Source organism: Crocodylus porosus, unplaced genomic scaffold (assembly GCF_001723895.1).
Source record: "Crocodylus porosus isolate Cpor-Errol unplaced genomic scaffold, CroPor_comp1, whole genome shotgun sequence".
Classification (NCBI taxonomy): Eukaryota; Metazoa; Chordata; order Crocodylia; family Crocodylidae; genus Crocodylus; species Crocodylus porosus.
Window position 1 is genome coordinate 11829759 of NW_017728907.1, and position 22467 is coordinate 11852225.

General features: G+C 42.7%; 1 protein-coding gene across 1 annotated transcript in view; it reads left to right on the forward strand.

Moving 5' to 3' along the window:
* The first annotated feature begins 4682 nt into the window (after positions 1-4682).
* The window catches only part of NOTCH2 (notch 2), a 114208-nt gene continuing 96423 nt past the window's right edge, over positions 4683-22467 (forward strand). The window contains exons 1-4 of the mRNA XM_019530576.1: positions 4683-4713; positions 5429-5510; positions 18650-18909; positions 19854-20189. Of these exons, the coding sequence (XP_019386121.1) occupies positions 4683-4713; positions 5429-5510; positions 18650-18909; positions 19854-20189 (709 nt within the window). The remainder of the gene's footprint in view (positions 4714-5428; positions 5511-18649; positions 18910-19853; positions 20190-22467) is intronic.

Here is a 22467-nt window from a genome sequence, read left to right on the forward strand (position 1 = left end):
GTCACCGATGAAGATGTTGAACAGTGCGGGCCCGAGGACCGAGCCCTGGGGGACCCCACTGCCCACATCCCTCCAGGTCGAATAGGACCCATCCACCACCACTCTGGGTGCGGCCCTCCAGGCAGCTAGTGACCCATTTGACTGTGTGGGTGTCGACTCCACAGTCCGCTAGTGTTTTAATGAGAATGGGGTGAGAGGCAGTGTCAAAGGCCTTCCTGAAGTCCAGAAAGACTACGTCCACCGCTACCCCTGCGTCTAAGGAATTGGTGACTTGGTTGTAGAAGGCCACCAGGTTTGTCTGACAGGACCTGCCTCTAATGAACCCGTGTTGATTGCCCCCAAGCATAACCTCCCCTGCTGGCCCCTCGTGGACATGCGCCAGGATAATTCTCTCAAAAAGCTTACCCAGGATTGAGGTAAGCCTAAGTGGCCTATAGCTTCCTGGGTCCTCCTTCCTCCCTTTTTTGAAAATGGGAACCACACTGTTCCTTTTCCAGTCCTCTTGGTGCCATGCCAGAGCACCATGCGTGCTCATAAAGCCATGCCAGGGGTCCCGGAATGACCTCTGCTAATTCCCTCACCACTCTGGGGTGGAGATTGTCAGGACCTGCTGATTTAAATACATCCAGTCCCTCCAGAAGTTCCCTGACTAGATCCTCACTGACCCTAGGCCTGAGTGCACCTCACCTAGGGCTTACAGGGGCCCCAGTGGGAGGGGTGACCCAGTCCCTGCTCAGGAAAATGGAGGCAAAGAAATTGTTAAATAGGTTAGCTTTGTTTGGTGTGACGACCACATTTCCTAGTGTGTCTTGCAGAGGCCCCACGTTACCTGGTACCTTCTTTTTACCTCCTATGTATTTAAAAAAGGACTTCTTCTTGTCCTCGATCTGGGTAGCTAGTCCCAGTTCCATCTCCGCCTTGGCCTTCCTGACCACCCCCGTACAGCCCTGAGCAACCAAGGTATAGTTCTCCCTTACAGTGTCTTCCCATAACTCCTTGCATGCATTTGCAATGACAGGTTCTCTCACAGTTTGATGGGAAAGAATCCTAGAACAGATCAGGTTACCGTAGCACAGAGAGCTCTGGGATGCATCTCTACAAGTCCTAGTGACGTGCAGGTGAATGCTGCACCTGTAATTTTTTTTATTGGAGTTTCAGAACAGCAGAGACTCCCGATGCCTGACGAAAAGTAACTGCACCCAAAAACTTGCTAAGAACTTTTTTCTAGATACTCAGTTGGTCTAATAAAAGATATCACATCTACTCAAAGGACCTTGTACCTGTAAGAACTCAGGAGCTCTAGTTTGTCTTGGCACTGTAGTTGCTTATATCCAGGCTAGATGGGTGCTAGTCACACATGTTGACTCTGCAGTCAAGACACCTAATGAAAACAGATTTTCCTGACAAATGTGAAGAAAAGGAAACCATTGGCAGTCTGCATGGATGTGCTGAGGCTTATTTTAAAGAGTTTTCAGGTTTAAGAGGCAATTCACATTTATAAGGGTGTTGGGAGGTCATTCTGAGACATAAGGATTAAGGATAGTTAACAGCATGACTCGGAAAGGCTTGTCTGCTCCATTGGTTCTGCGTGCAAGCTCTGGAGGGGGTCTGATCAGTCTTTTTAATTTATCCGAAGAGGAAAAAAAAATTTTTCCTTGATGTTTTGCATATAAAATATTTTATGTTAACAAAATGTTAAACATGGCCTGAATGTGCTGTTTAATGTGGATTTAATAAAACTGGAAGCTCTGCTTTGATTCTTTTTTGGCCCTTGTGCATAGCTCGTTAGGGTAGAATAGAAGTAACTTTGTAGTTAAACTGCTAAAACCTACTATGAAATATGTGAAGGTATGCTTTGCATATAAACAACTTAATTTTTCTGGGAGAGCTAGAACTTCCAATTCCCCTTGTGCTCACAAAAAGTTGCTGATAGGGTAAACTATTCACTCTTTTTTCTTAAAGGGTTCATATTTCAACAATAAATGTCCTTAATGTACCTGGAAAAATTATCTCATTTGCATTTGATCATGTGTTTTTGCTTAGTCTTTTTAGATCATTTTAATTATCCAAGCTGAAGAAAGCACAAAAAAGTGGCCAGTTTCAGTTTGGTTAGTTTCTTCCACTTTTAGATCATTAAGCCCTATGTAGAATTAGGTACTTGTGGGCAATTTGCATAGCTGTTAAAAATGGGCACAGGTTTTCTTTGTGGTTTAATGACCTGCTAGACAGAAGTTCAAGGCAACCTAGTTTGCCAGAAAACAAGATGGGAATTAATCATTATTCTGAGATACCCTCTCTCCTGTACTACTGTTTGGGCTGGTAAACTGGGCCAAAGGCTGTTTCGCTTGCTGTCATCGTAAGCTTCAGCTTTTTCCTTGTATTGCTGCTGTACTCTGCTTCAGTAATCCATGGGATATTTGCTGAAATCTGCCACCCTCTTATTTCCTTCCTCTTGGCCTTGCTGAGTGATGCTACTGCAAAATGAGACTTTGTAGCTTGTGTAGCAAAAGTGTAACTAGGGTTTGGCCACTAACAAAGTCAACTAGCTACTCAGAGCTGCTAACAGCAACAGGCCTTCAAAGAGAATACAGAAATCTATTTGAAGACATTGGTTTAAAGCAGAGGTCTGCAAATTTTAGGACTGTTGGGCTGCAATAAGGCAGCTTGATCTGAGACAGACTGGCACTTACCTGTGACCTGACTGCCATAGAATTCCTCTGTTGTTGAAATGCTGTTGGTAACTAGGCTTTGTGGGCCAAATGAAGTAGCAAGTAAAGCTGATAACCCGCAGCCATACGTTGCTAAGAGCCCAATTCAACAAGGTTTTGGAGCCGGGGGACCTGCTTTAATGGATCTTAGTTCGGAATCAGCTGCAGCTTCAGGTCCAGTTCTCTCTCCATGTCTTGCTCCAACTGTGCTGCTACCACTGTTCCCCACTACCTAGGTGAAGCCCTCTATCACCAGAATGGTTCAGAAGCCTCCTGCCTCCTCAGGCCAGATAAAATGGTTCTGCCAGCTGGATACAGCCCACAAGCCATATATTGTCAACCCTGGTGTAAAGAAAATGGTTCAGATCTTCTGATTTGCCCTTGTTATTGCCCTTATCTTTGTGGGAAGAGTGAATATTCAAGCACGCAGAGGTGGTGAGATGCAGTATGTCTTCCTGGCTTAGTCTGTTAAAATTTGGGAATGTGTTCTCATACTATTCGGAAGGTAATGGAGAAACATAGTGGGGGATGTCTCTGAATTGTAACTTGCCTGTTTGGGTTTCTAATAAATACTTTACAATTAAAAGCAGAGCTAAGCCAGTCTAACGGTTGTCGTGGAAATGCTTGGACTGCTGCTTTAATAACGTTACAGACCCACTCTTGGGGGCTGGTGGAATGAGAGTTTATTATGTAGGTATTTAGGATGTGACTGGTCAGGGGAGGAATAATTAGGGGGCAGGTGTGAAGAATAATCTGTCTAAGCATTTTTTTGGTGGCTGCTTGAAAATGATTGTGTAAAGTCTTGTGTTTCTGCTCCTGTTGCCTAGTAACTCTGACCTCAGGTTATCTTAAGGGGCTCCAAGTGGAATTTTGTTCATTTCCTGAGTGCTGAGCAGAGCCTGGACTGCCCAAGTACCCGGTTTTCAGAAATCAAGTTAACAGGAAACAGGCATTCACATATTCTGAGAAATAGTAACGCTGTGTCTCTATGTTATTGGATTTAATTCTATTTTCTTCTCTTGCAGTTGCAAGTATATAGTATTTCTACAGACCTGGTAGAGGAAACAACTTAATAACAGGTTCATCAGTTGTTGAGAAATAGCCTTTCAAGTCCTGGAAGTGTGACAGCAGTCCTCTCAGTGTTTGTATCATCACTAGACAGAAGTGGGTCTGGATGTTGAGAAGCTTTAGTGGCTTGATACTTCTGCCCTTTTTGCTTTGTGAGGGAGCCCACCAACTCCACTTTGTAATTCATGTCCAGAGTTTAGACCTTGGTGCTGGCTTGTGCTAGAACTTTCCACCTCTATTTTTTACCTTAATTGTGTTATTCGTGAAGGCAGGTGTTTGCTTCACTTACATGATAGTAATCCAGAGAAATCCAGATAAGATAAATAGAATTGTTCAGGATTTGGTACAAATCAGTAAAAATAAAAAATGGGAAATAAGGGGCCATCTACCCTACAGCATCTAGAACACATGAGTGGGCAGATCATAACAGTACTGGAGGAGGTGACTCTCTTGTTACTGATGTTCCTGCAGGCCTCTGCCCAGCTCAGTTGTATTAAGCATTTACAAACACAGAGTAGGGACTGTCTCACTGTAACCTTTCAGTCTAAATCATTGTTTTTTCAATCTTGTTAGACTTGAGGGGATAGGCTCCCTGTAGAAAATGCCAGCTCTTAGCTGTCACTCAGTTTTTTGGCTACGGAAAAATAATAGAGCAATTCTTCTGTTTCAGAGAACTCAGAAAGACCAAAGCATGTTGGAATGTTTCAGGCACTATGTCTTTGGGCTTACCCTGTGAATCATGTGAATGTGCTTGCAAACATAACAGTGCTAATATTGTGTGGCACCTTTAAAAGTAAGCAAAGGTGCCACAGGATGTTACAGCACAATCGTTGAGAATCACTGGTCTAAGTAGACAAAAGTTGGCAGTGCGTATCTGGGGATGAGGGCAGGAACAGAATCACAGGGATGAGTGACCTGCTCAAGATGTATTCTGGAGGCAAGTGGCAAATCTCCTGACTTGATTAAATGTTACCCTGTAGACCAGGGATCAGCAATGTTTTGGTAATGTGGGCTTTTTTGTGCCCTGACCCTACCCACAGGCTGCAGGTCTCTGCCCCTTGGATCAACCAGATTGCCTGCACTTGACCTCTACAGTGAGGGTAAGGACAGATGTAACAGAGGAGTTTGCTGTGGGCAGCGAAGCCCAACACAGCTCTTTGTCGCTATTCCCTCTGTGAGCCTGGACCTTTGCAGGATCGATCAGCCATCTTCATAGGCCAGATCCAGCTCATGGATCAGTGGTTGCTGACCCCTGCTGTAGACAATACTTTGATGCCTCATTAAAAGGTGCTGAGAGAGTCTGAATTCATCCTACAGAATGGCTTTTCCCTGTGTATTTTTACTATAAGTATCATTCCGTAATAACCGCCTGCACTTGTTTATTCCTTAACCATAACCCTATCTGACATATTGGCTGTTATGTTGCATCCATTTGTAGATTAATATGAAGAACTGGCAGCAAATATTCTGTATTTAATGCAGGTGTCCCTGGAGGCTGTATTTATTTATTTATTTAGAGGCAAAGATTTATGTAGGTATATTTGATTGGACCAAGGGCATGGTTGGGATAGACTTAAGCTTTTGAATGAAGCCTAAATTAAAAAATATGTTAATGATGATCTGGTATATTATTGGTATTTTTTTTCTTTCAGCCTTACAATGTCTGGATATTTCTAAGCCTTGTGTCAATGAGGGAAAGTGCTTCTCATATCCCAATGGCACTGGATTTTGCAGGTAAGTCATTTTTACTTTAAACATCGCTTCACCTATCCTCTGCTTTTCAGTCAAGGTTATTGAGCTTTAAGGAAATGAAGCAAAGGCTGTGATTGTGTTTAGGCCCAGTATGAATTTTTGCTTGGTACAGAGTCTTTGACCTTATTTGAATTGTAGGGTTGCATACCTGCAGAAGAACAGGAAAGGAAATGGAAAGATTTATCACACACTTTTCTTTGCACCGAATATAACTTCCAATCTTACTCTGGTTCTCCTCTGAGCATCTTCTGAGTGGCCTTTCCTATTTGGGCAAAATGTCTGTGGAATAGAGGTTGGGCTTCCTGGCTAGAAGCACTCTAAGAATGACAGTGCCACATTTCTCCTGCCTTTGGGAGAGCCTTTTGATGATGTGAAGCAATGAGCATTCGATAGTCTATTGGGCTGTATTAATAGGAGTGTTTCTTGGACGTTAAGGAGAATGATTCTTCTGCTGTTCCCCTTTGGCAGTGGTGAGGGCTCACATGGAGGATGTTGTCCAGTTTCAGGCACTGTGCTTCAAGAAAGATAGGGACAACTTTGAAGAATGCAGTGGAAAATAGTAAAAATGATTACAGGTCTTCAAATATGATTTATAAGGAAGCGTTGGAAGAATGGGATTTTTTTTAGTGTGGGGGAAGAGAAAACTGAGAGGGGATTTGATAAATCTTCCAAGACTGAAGGTTGGTTATAAAGAGGATTGGTGATTGACTGTTCTCTGTGGCCGTGGGGGACAGGATGAGAAGTAACAACCTTAAAATGCAGCAGGGGAAATGGTGGATATTCAGAAGAATGTGTTCACTTTGAGGATGGCTAAGCATTGGAACCGGCTACCTAGAGAGGTTGTGGAGTCTCCATCCTGGGAAGTTTTTAAGAACAGGTTAGAAAAATACATGGATAAGATTTGGTTTAGAATGGAGCTACTCCTGCCTTAGACAGATAATTGGACTAGTTGGCCTTCTGAAGTCCCTTTCAGCCTTGCCTTTCTCTTATTCTGTAAATACTGTGGGGTTGGTCCACTTTAGGGAAATTGGTAATGCAGTGGTTTTTTTTCAGCTGGTTTTCCCTAATTTGAAATACCTTATTTGTTTATTTGTTTTTCTGAGGTTCTTCTTAGTCTTGGACACTGGCAGGTTCATATTTTGTGCTGAACAAGGAATAGAGGCTTTGAAGCAGATCAGTCTTCTGAGTAAACTTCTAACCTACTACAGGGTGGGGACTTTTGAGGGCAGATCTTACTCCCCTTCCTGGCAATTGGCTTTATTTACAACTGGAATTTTAAAACATAAAATCCAGTCCAAATATTGGTTATTTTCAGGGTTCTTCTTCCCCCAGCCTCTGTCGTGCTGCTGCTTTATCTGTGTGGTTAACAAGCAACGCAGAGCAGTGAGTCACAGAAACCCATTTAGTTTTTAGTAGAGTTTTTTCTGGCAAATGCAGACAGCCTTGGTATAACTATAACTTCACATTCCTGGTGCCTGGAAGACCTGTATGCAGAAATTTGTAGCGTCTGAAAATTGACACTACAGCTGTTTCAATACAGTTCACTTTCTGGTAGGTTACCTTAATACCAACAATGATTAGAGAACTTTTTAAAGGCAAACTTAAATGCTGCCTAAGCAAGTAGTGCAAATGCTTTTTAATTTGCAAGTGTCAACTTTCCACTTGCCTGGAGTAAAAGGATTTTTCAAGCCTTGTTTATTTCATTAATGCTAGTTATGCCATTCTGTAGCATGCTGAAATCCTCTTTCCCCGTGGTGCTTACATTCTTCAAATATTTGTGGATTATGTCCCACTTACTTAACTTAGCTAAGGAACAGCTCTGCTTACTTAGCTCTATTCCTGGTTATTTGGTACCTCAAAATGAATACAACCTTTGCTGAAATGACATCCTGAGACCTCTGTTGGGTTGCCTTTTCACATCCAGCCCCGATGGCAGTGGGCTGGATTGATTATAAATCTTTGGAGCCAACCTTATTTGGCAGGTGTGCCACAAATTGACTCCACTCCCTCCCCAAGTGCCACTCTGATCCTGTTCCTTTGCCTAATCTACTACTCTTCTTTCTGCTCCCAGCCCCCATGCTCCCTGCCTGGTTTGCTGCTTTGCTTTCAGCTTCCTGCCCTGTCTGCTGCTGTGCTGCCTGGCCCCTCCCTGATCTGCCATGTGCCAGGCACAGGGGCTACCCATGTTGCTTGGCTACTCCTGATATAAATCAGGATGAAAGTGGAATTCCTACATTGAAAGAATCTATTTTAATGCACCTTTTCCATTTGTATTTAAGTTATATTTCTAAAGAAGGGTGTGTTCTTATTTGTTGATAGATTCATTAAGCTGCATAAATTTATCACTAATAGAACCCTCATGCCAGATTTGGTATGTCTTGCTGTGACATAGGACTTTACATTATAGACATTTGTCTAAGCAATTATATCGATTGATGCTTTCAGAATCCTGTTAATTTCACATTTTAGTATGTTAAGAAATGATCAGGTATACCTTATTTATTTACTGGTTAATTAACTTTTTACTTTCATTCACTGTCAAGCAACTGTGTTATGATGACAAATCTGGTGTAATTAAACACCCAAAATAGCAGGTAACATTTATTTTTTATTAAACAAAACAGTCCTAAGTGAGTTGGGTACATAAAGTTTTCTTACCAAAACATGTTCCAAATTTTTTACAGGAGAATGGTTTATGGAAGAGGTGGAGAGGAATAACTATAGTCAGTGAATTAGATTCTCTCAGGATAGCTTAGGAAAAATTTCCAGTGTGTCTTTCTGAAAGTGACTGAGACTTGTATTTCTAATCACCAAAGTCTCTTGAAAATTAGAAGATTTCCAGAGTTGGGTAGTTCTTCCAAGTGCTAAAACTGGTACATCTCAGGCTCTACCTCCTCATTATTATTTATAGACTGGAAGAGAAACAAGTTTTCCTGCTTCTCCAACTCCCAGTCAGCTTCTCACCCTTTTTGAAAGTTCAGTTTGAAAGAGGAATGAATATGAAATATATATTTTTCTGTCTGCAAGAGGCTTCTGCTGTGCAAAGATGGCTTGTGCCCTTTGCTGACTTTGCCAGTCTCTTGTACTTAGCAACACCCTCCCTGCCTCCCCTACAGATGAAGCCCTTAATACAGTGCATGGCCTACTCTCCCACATTTATGAAACTTGATCTCCAAAGCAAAAGGTTTTCTCCTGATTTTTTTTCTTTATATTGAAACATGCAGGGGATTTCTCAAAGTTTTGCTAGGAGTGCGCAGATTTCAGCATTTTTTAATTTACATTTTCATGAGGTTATAATAAAGTTAAGTCTTAACACATGCGTTAAAATCAAATTAATTTTTTAACAAGTTTTTTTTCTTAAAAGAGAAAACTCTCTGAGTTAAATAACAAAATAAAAAAATCTCTCTTAAAAATATATTATTTTTAAATAACAGATTTTTTTTACTCGCCCTATGTGGCACTGCAGGGTAATACTTAATTTGCTAGTCCCTGGTGCTTGTTAGTCTCACCCCCTCCGCCTCCCACTTACTGCTTCCCAGATTTCTCCTTTCCATTGCTTGATATAACCAGCCCCAGATGTATGTGCTCCATTTTTTTGAAGCTGAAGCTCTTTCTCTTCCTTTCCCATGTCTGTTTAAATAACTTCTTGTTTCTGTCTCATGACTGGTGTCTGCATCTCCTCCCACATAACACCAATTTGTAAATTCATTACTTTGCTATCTCTATGTGTAGATCATAACAAAGATATTTAATAAGACAGATCAGAATGTTGGAGCCTCTTTTTCCTGCTATAGGTTTCTCCTCCCACTTTTATATGTTCCTGTTACCTCTGTCCTTGATTGTGCTACATCTTAACCGGTTTTCAGTGCACGTAGTGACTTTTAGTCTGGCATTCTCATTTTTTTAAGACACTGATGCCATTGGTGTTATCCAAGCGTTAATCAAGTTTCCATTTGTCCACTACCTTTGTAGTGCTATCAGTCATGTGAGGGTGAGCACCCATTAGTTTAAAATTTGCCTGTGTGCAATAGTGGCTGGCTGTGATGGCAGTTTTGACTGTCCATTTGAAACACGTAGCCTAGAACAGTTTATTCTCTTGCTGCTGCTTTCCTAGCTCCTGAGAACAGCTTTTTGCAAGTCATAAGTCATCCCTTGCTCTTATTTGCAGTTTGTTCCTTGTCTAGGACTTCTGGGGAAACTGAAAAGACACAGTGTAAGCCAGTGGTCTCCAACTTTTTTGATCACTCACCCCTACCAGTAAAAAATGTTTGAGCAAGCACCCCCAATATATATATGTTTGTTTATTTATAAATTATATACATGTACTACTCAGTGTAACACTGTACAAAGTTTGCAGACCACTGTACACTGTACTACTGTACCTCCGCATTGTGGAACTCCCACTCTTCCCTCAGGATACCTCACGTACCGTACGTGACACATGACTGTCTGACATATGGACCGAGTGAGGGCGCCAGTGTCAATCCATATATTAAATATTAGTAAAGATTAATTTCTTTCTTATTTTCTTAGATAAAAAATAAATATAAATAGAAGTTCTAATATTTTCTTTCTGCACCCCAATGGATTGTCTTGCACACCCCCTGGGGTGCGCGCACCCCACTTTGGAGACCACTGGTGTAAGCTATGCAGGTGTCACAGATTACCCCTGCACCCTCCTCAAGTGCCACTCTGATTGCCTTCTCCTGCATTCTCTGCTTTCAGCTCCCTGCCTAATTTGTTATTCTGCTTTCTGCTTCCTTCCTTCCCTGTTGTACCCTGCCTGATTTGTTGCTTTTCTTTCTGCTTCCTGCCCTATCTGCTGTTGTGCTGTCTGTCCCATCCCCAATCTTCATGCAGAGGCTGCCCATGCCACTTACAGTATCCATACTGGAAGTTAGCAACCCCTTGGTCATGCACTGAGTTTCTGGGTCCAGCTAAAACTTTCTAATTTTTTTGCAGTAAGGAAAGAAGTGTGGAAGAAAAGTCAGTCCTTTAAAGTGGAATTTCCGTGATGCTTCTTAGCATCCTGTTTTCCTCTGCACTCAGTATGGGGAACTTTTAGTAGGGGAACTTTCCTGTCTAGTGTTTCAGCATAAATGTTGTTTTTCTGAAATTGCTACAGCTGCAGGAATAGAATATTGTGTTCAGGAAACTGAGCTTTCTTAGCTTTTAGCTGTCCAGCATGGCTTACTAGTTAGGCAAATCCCCCCCCCTTTAGTTTGTTTATTTTTCTTCCTGAGGTTTCTTCAGTGCTTCCTTTGTCTGGCAGCATGTTACTATGAAAGGCGCTCTTCCTCTTTTTGGAACTCCTCTCAGCAATGCTGTTTGTTTTGATATGTGATCAAACTAACCTGCTTAACTTTGCTGTCTCTTGGAGTAAATGAACAGCTGGAACAGAAGCCTGTATGTCAGAGAGAGCTGTACCCCAAGTGAGAATGGGTTTAGATGAGGAGGCTGATAAACATTACTGCTAATCTAAATGCCTGGCAAGGCAGCAAGGAAATGACAGCTTAACAATGAAACCACTTTCTTTATCTGAGGGGTAGTTCTGTGTTATCCATATCCTGCTTAAAAATGAAACATGACTCTCAGGTAGAAGATGCTCCTGCCTGGTGCTTCTGAGTGATAGTTCTCACATGGAGGGGAAGGGCCTGAAAAGAAAGCCTGAGCTGGATCTTGATTTTCTATCCCTTTCATGCTCTTTGGACTGGTGTGCACCCCCCTTGCCCCTTGGGGAGCTCTTTTCCCTCGGTGCTTGCCCTGGCCTATGCCAGGTTTTCTCATGGCACTGTTTGATAGAGATCTTGACTTTCTCTGATGTAGATAACTCCACAGCCCTGCTTCTGTTTGTGAGCAAGGTTTGGTTTCCTCCTTTCAAAAATGTCCCAGTAAGTTTCTTCAAAGATTAGATACAAGACAAGTTTTCTTAAGTGGATTTTATTACTACACTAGAAAGAAAGGAAACTGTGAAATAGTAAGCTGTAGGCCTTATTCATGGAGTTGTTCAGAACCGAGAGCCTTAGACCCCAGAGTAAGAAAACTGTTTTCAGGAGCCTTATAGAAGATGGATGCATTGTGCTGCATTCCTGTAGTGCTTTGTACAGTGAGGTCCCTATCCTCCAAGGCCAGTAGGGAATGTTTTCAGATTCTTGATACTTTTTTCTTTAGTTGGCTGGTAGTGTAAGATGCAATATGGGACTGAACAGTCAAGGTCAATCTGGGAATGATTTGGTTCCAGATTGCTAGTTGGTGTTGGGCTTTTTTGCCTTCTGAAGCATCAGGGATTTTGCCTCTTCCCAGAAGAGGGAACACCAGAGACAGTTGACTGGTCCTGGTGATTAGTACAGGGAATCTTTTTAGGTAGGTATTTGTTGTTCACAATGTCAGGATCATACTGATTATCAGATGCACAGCAGGAAGGAATTTTATTCCAAGTCAGAACGGTAAGGAACTGGATAGGATGTTTGCTGTCCCCTGCAGCACGGTGCTTAGAGTCATCTTGGTAGGTCTTGCCTAAAACAGTTCCCCACCTGATAGAGGCATTGGTGCTGCCTTTGTCTCTCCTGTCTTCAGCTTGTGATACACAATAGCTTAGTTTCCCACCAGGGATCAAAATGCTTCAGTGTAATGTCATGGGGCACAACGTTGGAGTACCTGGATCTAATTGAATGGCCTTTCATATATAGGAGGTCAGAGTAGATGACCTAAGATTCCCTTCTACTCGTCAGCTCTATGGAGCTACGCATTTTTTGCCTTTTCAGTTGTAGGCTCCTGCTTTTTCCCCTCAAGTTCTTTGTGACAAACCAGCAACTGAAGATGGAGGAGGATGAAAACTCATTCCCTCGCTCAGGTCCTTTCAGATCTGAGCAAGCTTCAGCTTTGTCCAAGGGTATCTTTTTGATCCCCATTTCTGCCTCTGTTGCTGAGATGTTGTAGGGCCTACTCCCTTATAGCACTTTGTGTCTGCCATCTTTGTACTTCTGACTTGTGAATCACTAGGCATCTGACAGTTGCGCTTGATGGTGGCCATCAAATTATTGCAGTTTCTGGCAGGTCTGTTGAGGATGTTGGGGGAACAAGTCTGCCCTTTAGTTACTAGAAGCTGCTTGGCTGGGCCAAACACAACAGCTATCTGCAGCATGAAGAACACCCCTTTGCTTTGAGAAGGGTGAGATCTCAGCCCAGGTATACCAGAACTTGGCCTTTCTCTTGTCTAAGGAGCTGTAGCCCACTCTGCAAGGCAGAAATGGAGTGTCACTGGAGATAAGAGCCCATGGAGGCCCTCTTACTTGCAGTCTGGTGACATGAAGCAGTTTCAGGAGTCTGTCAGGGAACTGGAGTAGTGCTGCAACAGGTTGAAGAACCAACGGAGCCTCCTGGAGGCAGATGGCAGCCTGCTAAGGGGCAGGCAGAGAATTTAGGGAGCTGGGACCTGTCTTTTGGCACATACTGTGCATTCTACTTTTAATTTTTAACTTGCAGAAGTTGCACATTACAGGTGGGCAAAGCAGTCTAGAGCCCAGAGAATGGACCCAAAGCCACCTTTTAACTTATGGTTTCTAACCAGTCTGTATTTGGGAGTGTAGGTTTTATCACACCTAAAGACTTTGAAGTGCAATAGCAGCCACAGGCTTCTCGTCACACTCAGTGCAATGTCATCAGTTCCAAACACGTCCTGCTACCCCCAGACCCTGATTCCAAATGTTGTCTGGCTCCGAGTTCTGCCCTGGATGAGCTTTGGAAGGAGGTGGGAGGTGCTGAAGTTTACTGTTTCACGTAAGTAAAAGCTTAGGAGGCAGCACAGTTTTTATCTGAGCACAAAGCTAAAGCTTCCCCAGAGACTTCTGTTCCCATTATTTCTCTGCATTTGTAACTGTTGTGGCCTAAGAACTCACTAGGCTACATGTGACTGAAACACCACACATCAATGCAATCCTTTCTTACAAGAGGTTCTCATCTAACTGAAAAATTGATGGAAACCTTGAGGCATAAGAAATAGCAAGGAAAAAGCTGGCCAGAGATTTCTGTCCTCCCTCCTGAGAGGAAGTGTAGGTGTGGGAGTCAGAACTCCAGAGCCAGAAGGAAGTCTGGTTACAATCTGCCCCACAATATTTGAGGCCCTTCTCACGTTCTTCATTGAGCCTACTTTTTCATCCTCTTTGGATAATGCTCCAATGAAAGTGAAGGGGATGTTGGGAAGGGAGCAAGGCAAGTAGGAGATTTCTCCCTTCGTATTTTAGATTAGAACCATATGCTGCCTTCTGTGCTGTCCCTGATGATATCATTGAGCCTGAAATGGGAAACTCCCATTGAAAACAAAACATCTGGGAAGACTAGCTGCAGCAGTCAAGGTATAGACTGACTTGGTGATTGTACCTAAAATGAACATTTCTGGTGAAGAACACCCGTTTCCATGGAAAGGTTGCCTCTTCCCAAGAACCCTGCAGAAAAGGGATAAATTGAGGAGAGGCTTCAAAGCAGTCTGGCACCACAACTGCTTTGGTAGCAGCAACAGCTCTCTGTGTCTTGACAGTTCTGTTTGAGGCATTGTCATTGTCCACATCGTGAATCTAGTGCCGTGACTGCGTCTGATTAAGTAACTATTTTGTCTGTTGAGGGGAAGCATCTACTGTAAAACTTGCTGAGAGGCTGCACTGTGACGCTGTGGACAGCAACTGCAGACTGGAGCTGCAAGTTAGAGGCACAAAAAAAAAGTGTGGGGGGGTTAAGTTAAGCTCTGACTAAAGTATTTGTGCTGGAAAGTAGCCCAGAGGGAGTAAAGGAGAAGTTTTAATTGGAACCAGCTGCAAGGCTGCTGCAGCCCACAAGACATTTTCCCAGTTCATATGCTCTGTAGCTTTCAAAAAATGATGATTTGAATCGGATTGTGTGTGAAATACATTCTTAGAAGATTAAGTTTTTGCTGGACAAGGCTAAAAAAGCTCATGTGCGTCATGAAAGTGCCAGGACAAACTTCATCTTCCTGTTACTCTTCCTGAGAGTTAGATGGACTAAGGAGAAACAGTGGCTTTTATTTGAAAAGGGTTTTATTTCCTGTTCTGTGCCTATCATCTTGGGGCTGACACAAGCTGCTACAATTTTAAGCAGCTCTGTAGACAAGTGGCTTATTTTATTTTGTAGAGAACTTGAAATAGCAAATCAGAAGGAGAATGAGGAGGGGAGCTGGTGGCTGGTGTGGCTGCTGAGTCTAGTCTGTGCAGAGGATAATCTGACCCTTATAAAAGCTTGATTTGGAGCCAGATTTTCAGTGCTGGCGTCTATTTTTGTGGGCATATTTTGTGCCCAAAATGAATTTTGTGCAAATATTTCCAATTCTGCTTGCACTAGCATTTAGATGTTAATTGGTAGTAGTTGTGCCCACAAATGGGGTTGGCATGAGGCCTGGCTGAAAAATCTGGTCCTTAGCTTTTTATAGTTCTCTAACTGTCAAAAAGGGCAAAATCAGGTGACTATGTGGAACTGCGAACTTAACCAGGAGGAATGCTAAATTAGAGGTGGAAGGGTTATATTTTTGCTTCACCCATCCCTGTTCCTGTGGTAAGATCATTCTTTGTGGTATGTTCCCTAGTGTTTTGTCCAGTTTAGATGTAAAGCGTCTGAGCGAGGGACATTCTTTACTACTTCCTGTGGGGCACTGTTCTATGGACCTCATTCAGTTTTTTATGATTTGTTCCACTAACTTCGGAGACTAGTCTGGTTCTAGAAAGAGTGAAACAAACCCTGTTCTATGTCACTCCAGGAGGACAAAATATTATATTTTGGGCTCTGTTATTCATGGTGATTATAACCTCTTTCCTTGGGAGGGCAGAAATTAGCTTGCCTTTTTTTTGAGAGGCAGTGGCTAGGACTTTTTCCTGAAGTTATCTCCTGAATAAAGGCAGTGTATTTTAAATACTGGATTAACTGTAACGTTTTTGGATATGAAATTATAAAGAAGGTAATGGGAATGTATTGTGAGAGTTGGTTGTTCTGCATCGTTCAGCTGCCTTGATTGTTAAGTATAGTGGTGGTGGTCTGACTAGGAACCATCAGTGATAAAGATGTCCTTTTAAAGGTTGAATTTTTGGGGTGTATGGAGAAAATAGTGTTGGGTGACTATTCATTTGCCTGAAAGTTGTCCGAAGTGGGGTACTGCAGAGTTCTGTTTAGTTGCTACTTTTCCTCAATAGTTAGATGAGAGTTAGTGAAGTGATATGGATTCTGGTTCCCCATTTGTGAAGGCAGTTCAGCTCTGTGCATCTTTCTTCTGATGCAGTTGCTGTGAAGAACCAGGCCATTGTCTTTCGCACTGGATTTTGAAAGGGGGTTATCTTGTTCTTTCAAATGCCACTGATAATGATGGGTGTAATAAAGCCAAGCAAAGCTAGGATGACTGCAGACAATTAAGAGTTTGCTGGTCTTCTGTGACTCCAGTTCAGTTTGGTCTGACTGCATCACTGTCTACTTACTGATGCGGAGAAATGTTGCTTCATATGTGTACCTAGTTTGGAGGTTGCAGCCTTGTTATCTAGGTTTGCTCTGACCAGTGTTAGACAATACATGAACACAAAAGCATACACTGAGTACAGGCTCATTTTCCATCCTTTGTGACAAAGGATTCCTGACCCAGTGATGGGATAACATTTTAGGATACTCGTATGCAGTTTTGCAGGTGGCATGTAATTACTTGTACTGGTTTCCAGTTTGTTTCTGGGGACAATTTTTGGTGTTTAATTTAACCCATAAAACTTTTAACTGGCATGAGCCTTGGATGCATGAGACTGCCTCTCATATGGTGATCCCACAATTGGATGCTACCTCAATTCTGGGATGCAAGGCTGAGCATAATAAAAAGGACAGTGAAGATTTACAAATTATAAGTGTTGTAGAAGCTATCACAGCTTTTGGTAAGTTGTTCCCATCGTTAAATATCCTCACTGTAAGAAAAAAAAAAAGAAAAAAAAAAAGCAAACACTCCTCCTTCCCCCCACCCCCAACCAAGCAAACAAAATAAAGCAAAAAAATCGACACAAAAAATGCACCATATTTGTAGTCTGAATTTGTCTAGTTTCAATGTCTAGTTGTTAGATATTTTTATCACTTTACTTGACAGATTGAAGACTGTTTACAAATTATTTCCCTATGTAGGTATTTATACACTATGCTGAAGTCCCTTAGCCTTGTCTGTATTAAGCTAAATAGCTGCAACTCCTTCAGTCTTTTGCTGTATGACATAATTTCCAGTCCTTTAATGATTTCTGTGACTCTGCCCTGAACCCTTTCCAGTTTTTCAACACCCTTCTTGAAGTGTGGGCTCCATATGTGCACACTATTCAAGTAATGATTAGTCATTGTCAAATACAGAGGTAATAACCCTCTTGCCTCTGTGGGGTATTCCTGTTTTTATGCATCCCAGGATTGTAGTAACCCTTTAGTCTTGCACTGGTAACTCTTGGTCACCTGGTTATCCATCATAACCCCCCATCCTAACATATTCAGAATCCCTGCCTTCCAGGATAACCCTCCCTGCTTCCCTGCATAAACATGACCCCTATGCTTTGTCTCTAGAGGCTAGGGCTTTTCATTTGGCTATATTAAAATGCATACTTTTTGCTACCAGTTTACTAAGCAATCTGGATTGCTTCTTTTCTGCAACCTGGCATCCATACACTTTATCAGGGACAATTTTATGCTTTCCTCCAGGGCATGGATAGGCATTAAATAGTGCAGAGCCCAGAACTCATCTCTGTAGAAACGCCTACACTTTGTTATAAGTTCCTGTTTACATTTGCAGTTTGACACCTACCAGTTAGCCAGTTGTTAATTCCATGGATGAGGGCATTTTAAATTAATTAGGAAACAGTTTACTTCAGCCCCATTCCTGTTCGCTGCCTTGGACATCATGAAAGACCTGATCTTCCTCCTTGGAGGCTGAGTCTCATTTTGGTGGATTAGAGTAACTGACTGACCTAATTTTATAATTTAATCATTTCTGCAGCAGGAGAACAGAGCATCTAGTCTTCAATTGTTGGATGTTTTTAGTTGAATGTTTCTAATTGTCCCTTAGACAAGCTGTGCATATTTTGACGACTCCTCAGTTAAAACCATCCAGCCAGAAATTGTAGAAAAATCCGCAGATTGACAGTCCAATCTTATTTGCTTTTTAAAAATATTTGGCCTATTTGATTAACATTTTGCAGATTTCTCTTTTGCCTCTCAAAAACAAGGGTGTGTGTGTGTGTGTGTGTGTATGTGTGTGTGTGTGTTGCTGCTGGAAAATGAATTGAAAATGCATAGTACAAAGGCCAGTTGGAAGATGGATTATGGCTGACAAGCATGGTCATACTGTGTTGACACAAGTCTTGCTTGGTGAAAAATAGCTGCAATTATTCTGTGCACACAAATCTCTGAGAGTGCCCATTTGTCAATAATATGCCAGTACTTTTCCCCTTCCCTGCTTAGTGACAGCATCATGGTTAAGGTATTTGGCCTGGGATGGTGAGGTTCAATTACTGTTGTTGTTAACTTCCAGTACAACTTCTGGCAAGTCACAGTCTCAGTTCCCCATCCATACAAAGGAGATAACAGCACTACTCTACCCCATGGGAAGTGTAAAGGAACATCTACTAAAGGTCTTGAGGCTCTTCAGTACTAGAGTAACTCAGACTATAGAAGTACCAGAGAGAGATGGATAGCATCTGTTATTCACACAGTTTAATTACTTCTGCAGAAGAACACTAAATAGAGAGAAATAAACTAATACTCAACTACTCTTCAAACATTCAGATTTTATTTATATTTTTAAGAGATTACAGGGCAAGAGAAGTATAACTGCAAGGGTGAAGGGAGGAAAAGGGTAAATTTTTTGTGCTTAATGAAACTTAAGTTGCACTTAGTGGAATTTTACATTGAGAGTTAATTGTTATGATCTTCTGTTTTCCAAAATATCACTGTGGCCAGCCAAAAAAATGAGGACCTTAGCTGTTATAGTAGGAACTGTCTAGATAGCAAAACAGGGTCCTTGATATGTCTGAGATATCAGTGGGAATCTAGTACAGGGATCTTGTGTAATGAGGTTCAGTCTGAACATATTACTACTCATGACTTTTCTCTTCCAGATGTCCAGAAGGTTTTCTTGGAGACTATTGTCAGCACAGAAACCCCTGTGAAAGCAGTACCTGTCAGAATGGAGGAACATGTGAAACCACGTCTGTGATAGGAAAGGCCACTTGCAAATGTGCTCCAGGGTTCAGAGGCGAGGACTGCAGATATTCTGATTCTCACATCTGCTTTGTGTCACACCCCTGCTTAAATGGAGGAACCTGCCAGCTGCTTGGCCCAGATGCATATGAATGTGTCTGCAGGCCAGGTTACACAGGTGGGATTCTACATGTGTATCTTTAGTCTCCTCATGTTATGTCCTTAAAAGCTTAGTTGAACTCTTCCAGAAATGCTGTTGTGCTGCTCTAAAATGCTGTCAGGCTAATAGCTTTAACATTATAATTGAGAACTTGGGCACACAACAGGAACAGTTAAAAAAAAAACAAAAAAAAAAAACGCCAAACTTAAGACTTCTTACCTTTCAGAGTTGATCTTTAAATATGTGCATGCATTTTGTATACAATGGGGCAACTGATTAGTGTAGCCATTCCAGGACAGTGACTATTCTTCAAAATTGAACTTTCTCAGTGTGAGTATGGTCAGGTAGAGCAACTGGCTACCCAGAGACTTGGCAAAATCTTCATTCTTGGAAGTTTTCAAGAGCAGTTAGACAGATACCTGGGGTGGGGCTGGGGTATTTCAGTCAAAGAGGATCCTGCCTTGGGCAGGGGATGGGACTAGATGACTTCCTGAGGCCTCTTCCAGCCCCAATGTTCTATGAAGTTTACATCAAACATTACTCCAGAATAACTTTCGTAAGTGGGCAGGCCCTTAAAGCATCTTATTGAACAATTTTGAATAGCCAGATATTCTTATAGGAAGGTTTAATTCTGCATAAGAGGAACATATAGAAATCTGCATTTTCATCTTTGAAGACAATGTGAGGGAAGTGAGCAAATATTATCAGTGTAGTAGAATTCCAGCTTATGGATTTATTGCTTATAAAGCATAGTATTTGCTGTCTTGTAGGTCCTGTATAAACAAGCTAAAACTAAATCATATTGTTGATTACAATGAGGAATGCAGAGCTGAGGTGCATTCTCCTGTTCTCGTTTACTTATGCAGTTGTGTTGGAGGGATTTGAAAGTGTCATAAAAATATGGGGTGTCTTCTGTACAAACCGTTTCTATTTATTTAAATTCAAATGTCTTGATTCCACAGGAAAGAACTGTCAGTGGATTGATGCTTGTATGTCTCAGCCATGTGCCAATGGAAGTACTTGCATCGCGTCTGGGGAGAGATTTTCCTGTACATGTCCATCTGGTTACACTGGACAAAAATGTGAAGTTGATGTGAATGAATGTATCACACCAGGACAATGCCATCATGGTGGAACCTGTCTCAATGTGCCTGGCTCCTATCGATGTCAGTGCAAGCCAGGCTTTACTGGCCACCTCTGTGAAAGCACGTATGTGCCATGTTCACCTTCACCGTGTATGAATGGAGGGACATGTCATCAAACTGGTGATTTTGTCTATGAGTGCAACTGTCTGCCAGGTAAATACTGTTTCTTTCCAAAAACCAAACAGGAATGCAGTGGTGAGGTTGGGCATTTAGCATTTGTCTCTTGGTAATACCTGTCTTAAGCTCCCCCTATAATGCAAGACCAGCATCAGGGCCACGGCAGAAGACACAAAAGTCTGTGTAAGGTTGGGAGCTGATATGAAAGTTGAGTTGGTGTGGCATCATTATTTTGGATGGTGACAGGAGGGTACTGCTAGCCATGAGGAGAACAGAGTTCAAACTTGAAGGACTGTTGGGTTGGGTGGGTCATGGCAAGAAAACATTGGATGGGTTCTAGGTCTTGAGTGAAGACCAACCATTGGTCAGTTTGCTAATGAGAAACTTATGGCACAATTCAGCCTGCTGTTATCTTGTGGTTTTCCAGAACTTTGAATTCAACAAAACTCAAACCTCTGAAAACCAGTGAATACAGAGTTAATACATGCCATGAACTGTAACTCTTTCCCCCTTTACAGTTGTCAGTAGGTCTTGGGAATTGCCTGAATGCAGTCTAACTGTGTTGACTGGATTAGGTGTAGCAGTATGGCATCCTAGAGGGATTAATTGGAACAGCCTGAAGGACCTGCAATTGTGATGTGAGGAAATCAAGCAGGAGCTTCTGGAGCCTTTGAATCCCTCTCTCTGTAGCAGGAGGCCTGATGCTTCTGTTACTTTAGGTGAAGGCAAGCTGCCTGAGAAGCAGCATGCAGCTGTCAGGAGTCACGTGGCCTATAGGGGCTGGGCTATCAGGATATAAGCCCAGAGCTTGAGCAGGACAGGCTGTCTAGCCCTGAGAGCCATGGAGAAGAGCTCCTGGGTAACATCTGACTGGTGGTTTATGGAAGGGACTAAAGGGAGGTAAGGAGGCCTAGAGAAAGAATGGAGGGCAAGAGGGCCCAGAGAGAGAGCAGGGGCTAGAGGGCTCAAAGAGACCAGAGGCCTGGAGTGAGTAGCACCAGGTTGTCCATAGGTTTCACTGACCTAGGAGTGGGGCCAGGGCTCAGTCAGGGCCGGAAGCCAAGAAGGGCCACAGCCAGAGACTGGTGGGGCTGGAGAGCCCATGGGTCTCAGCTGGCCTAGGAGCAGGGACAGGGTCTAAAGACAGCTGGAGACTGGGGGTCCAGAATGCCTCTAGCCCAGAGAGGGGTTGGTGTAAGGATTCATAGACATTAGGGGCTGATAGGGACCTTGCAGGATCATCAAGTTCAGCCCCTCTGCCATAGGCAGGAAGTCTGATAGGGTCAAATGACCTCTGCAAGATAAGCATCCAAATATCATTTGAATGAGTCCAGAGTAGGTGCTTGCACTGCCTCTTGGGGGAGTCTGTTTCATACACCAGACACTCAGACTGTAAAGAAGCTTTTCCTTATGTCCTGTCTAAATCGGCCTTCCAGAAGTTTGTGGCTTTTAGACCTTGTTATCTCTTGGGGAGCCCTGGTAAACAACAGTTCTCCCTGATCCTGGTGCACTGCACCTTAAGTACTTAAAGGCTGCCACCAAGTCCCCCCTGAGCCTTCTGTTCTCCAGGCTGAAGAGTCCCATGTCTCTCAGCCTCTCCTTGCAAGGCTCTCGGTCTTTTATCTTGTGGGTGGCTCTCTTCTGAACTCTCTCAGGCTTATCCATGACCCTCCTGAAGAATGGGGCCCAAAATTGGACGCAGTACTCCAGCTGTGGCTTCACTAACTCTGAGTAGAGTAGGAGGATCACTTCCCTGGTTTTGCTTGAGATCTATCAGTGGATGTGTGCCAGAGTTTAGTTTGCTTTTCTGGCCATGACATTGCATTGATGGCTCATGTTCATCTTGTGGTCAATCAAGACCCCCAAGTCTCTTTTGGTCATGGTGCTAGCGAGTATAGCACTGTTGAGCCTATAAGTAGGATGCTGGTTTTTCCTCCCGAGGTGGTGTACCCTACTCTTCTCTGCATGAAATGCCATCAGGTTTTGGTCCACCCACCTTGCAAGCTTGTCCAGGTCGGCCTGTATCCCCAACTTGTTTTCCAGTGTAACTGCCTTCCCCCATAGTTCAGTGTCATCTGCAAACTTTGCCAGTCTGTATCTGACACCCGAATCCAGATCATTAATGAAAATGTTGTAGAGTGCTAGTCACCTTGCGCCATGTTGATTTGCTCCCATCAGCCAGTACTCTTTGGGTCCAAGCCTGAAGCCAGTTCCCCAACTATCGGACCGTGAGATAGTTGAAGCCGCAGTTTTCCAGGTTAGCCATGAGGACATCATGGGAGACCAATCAAAAGACTTCTTGAAATCAACCTCG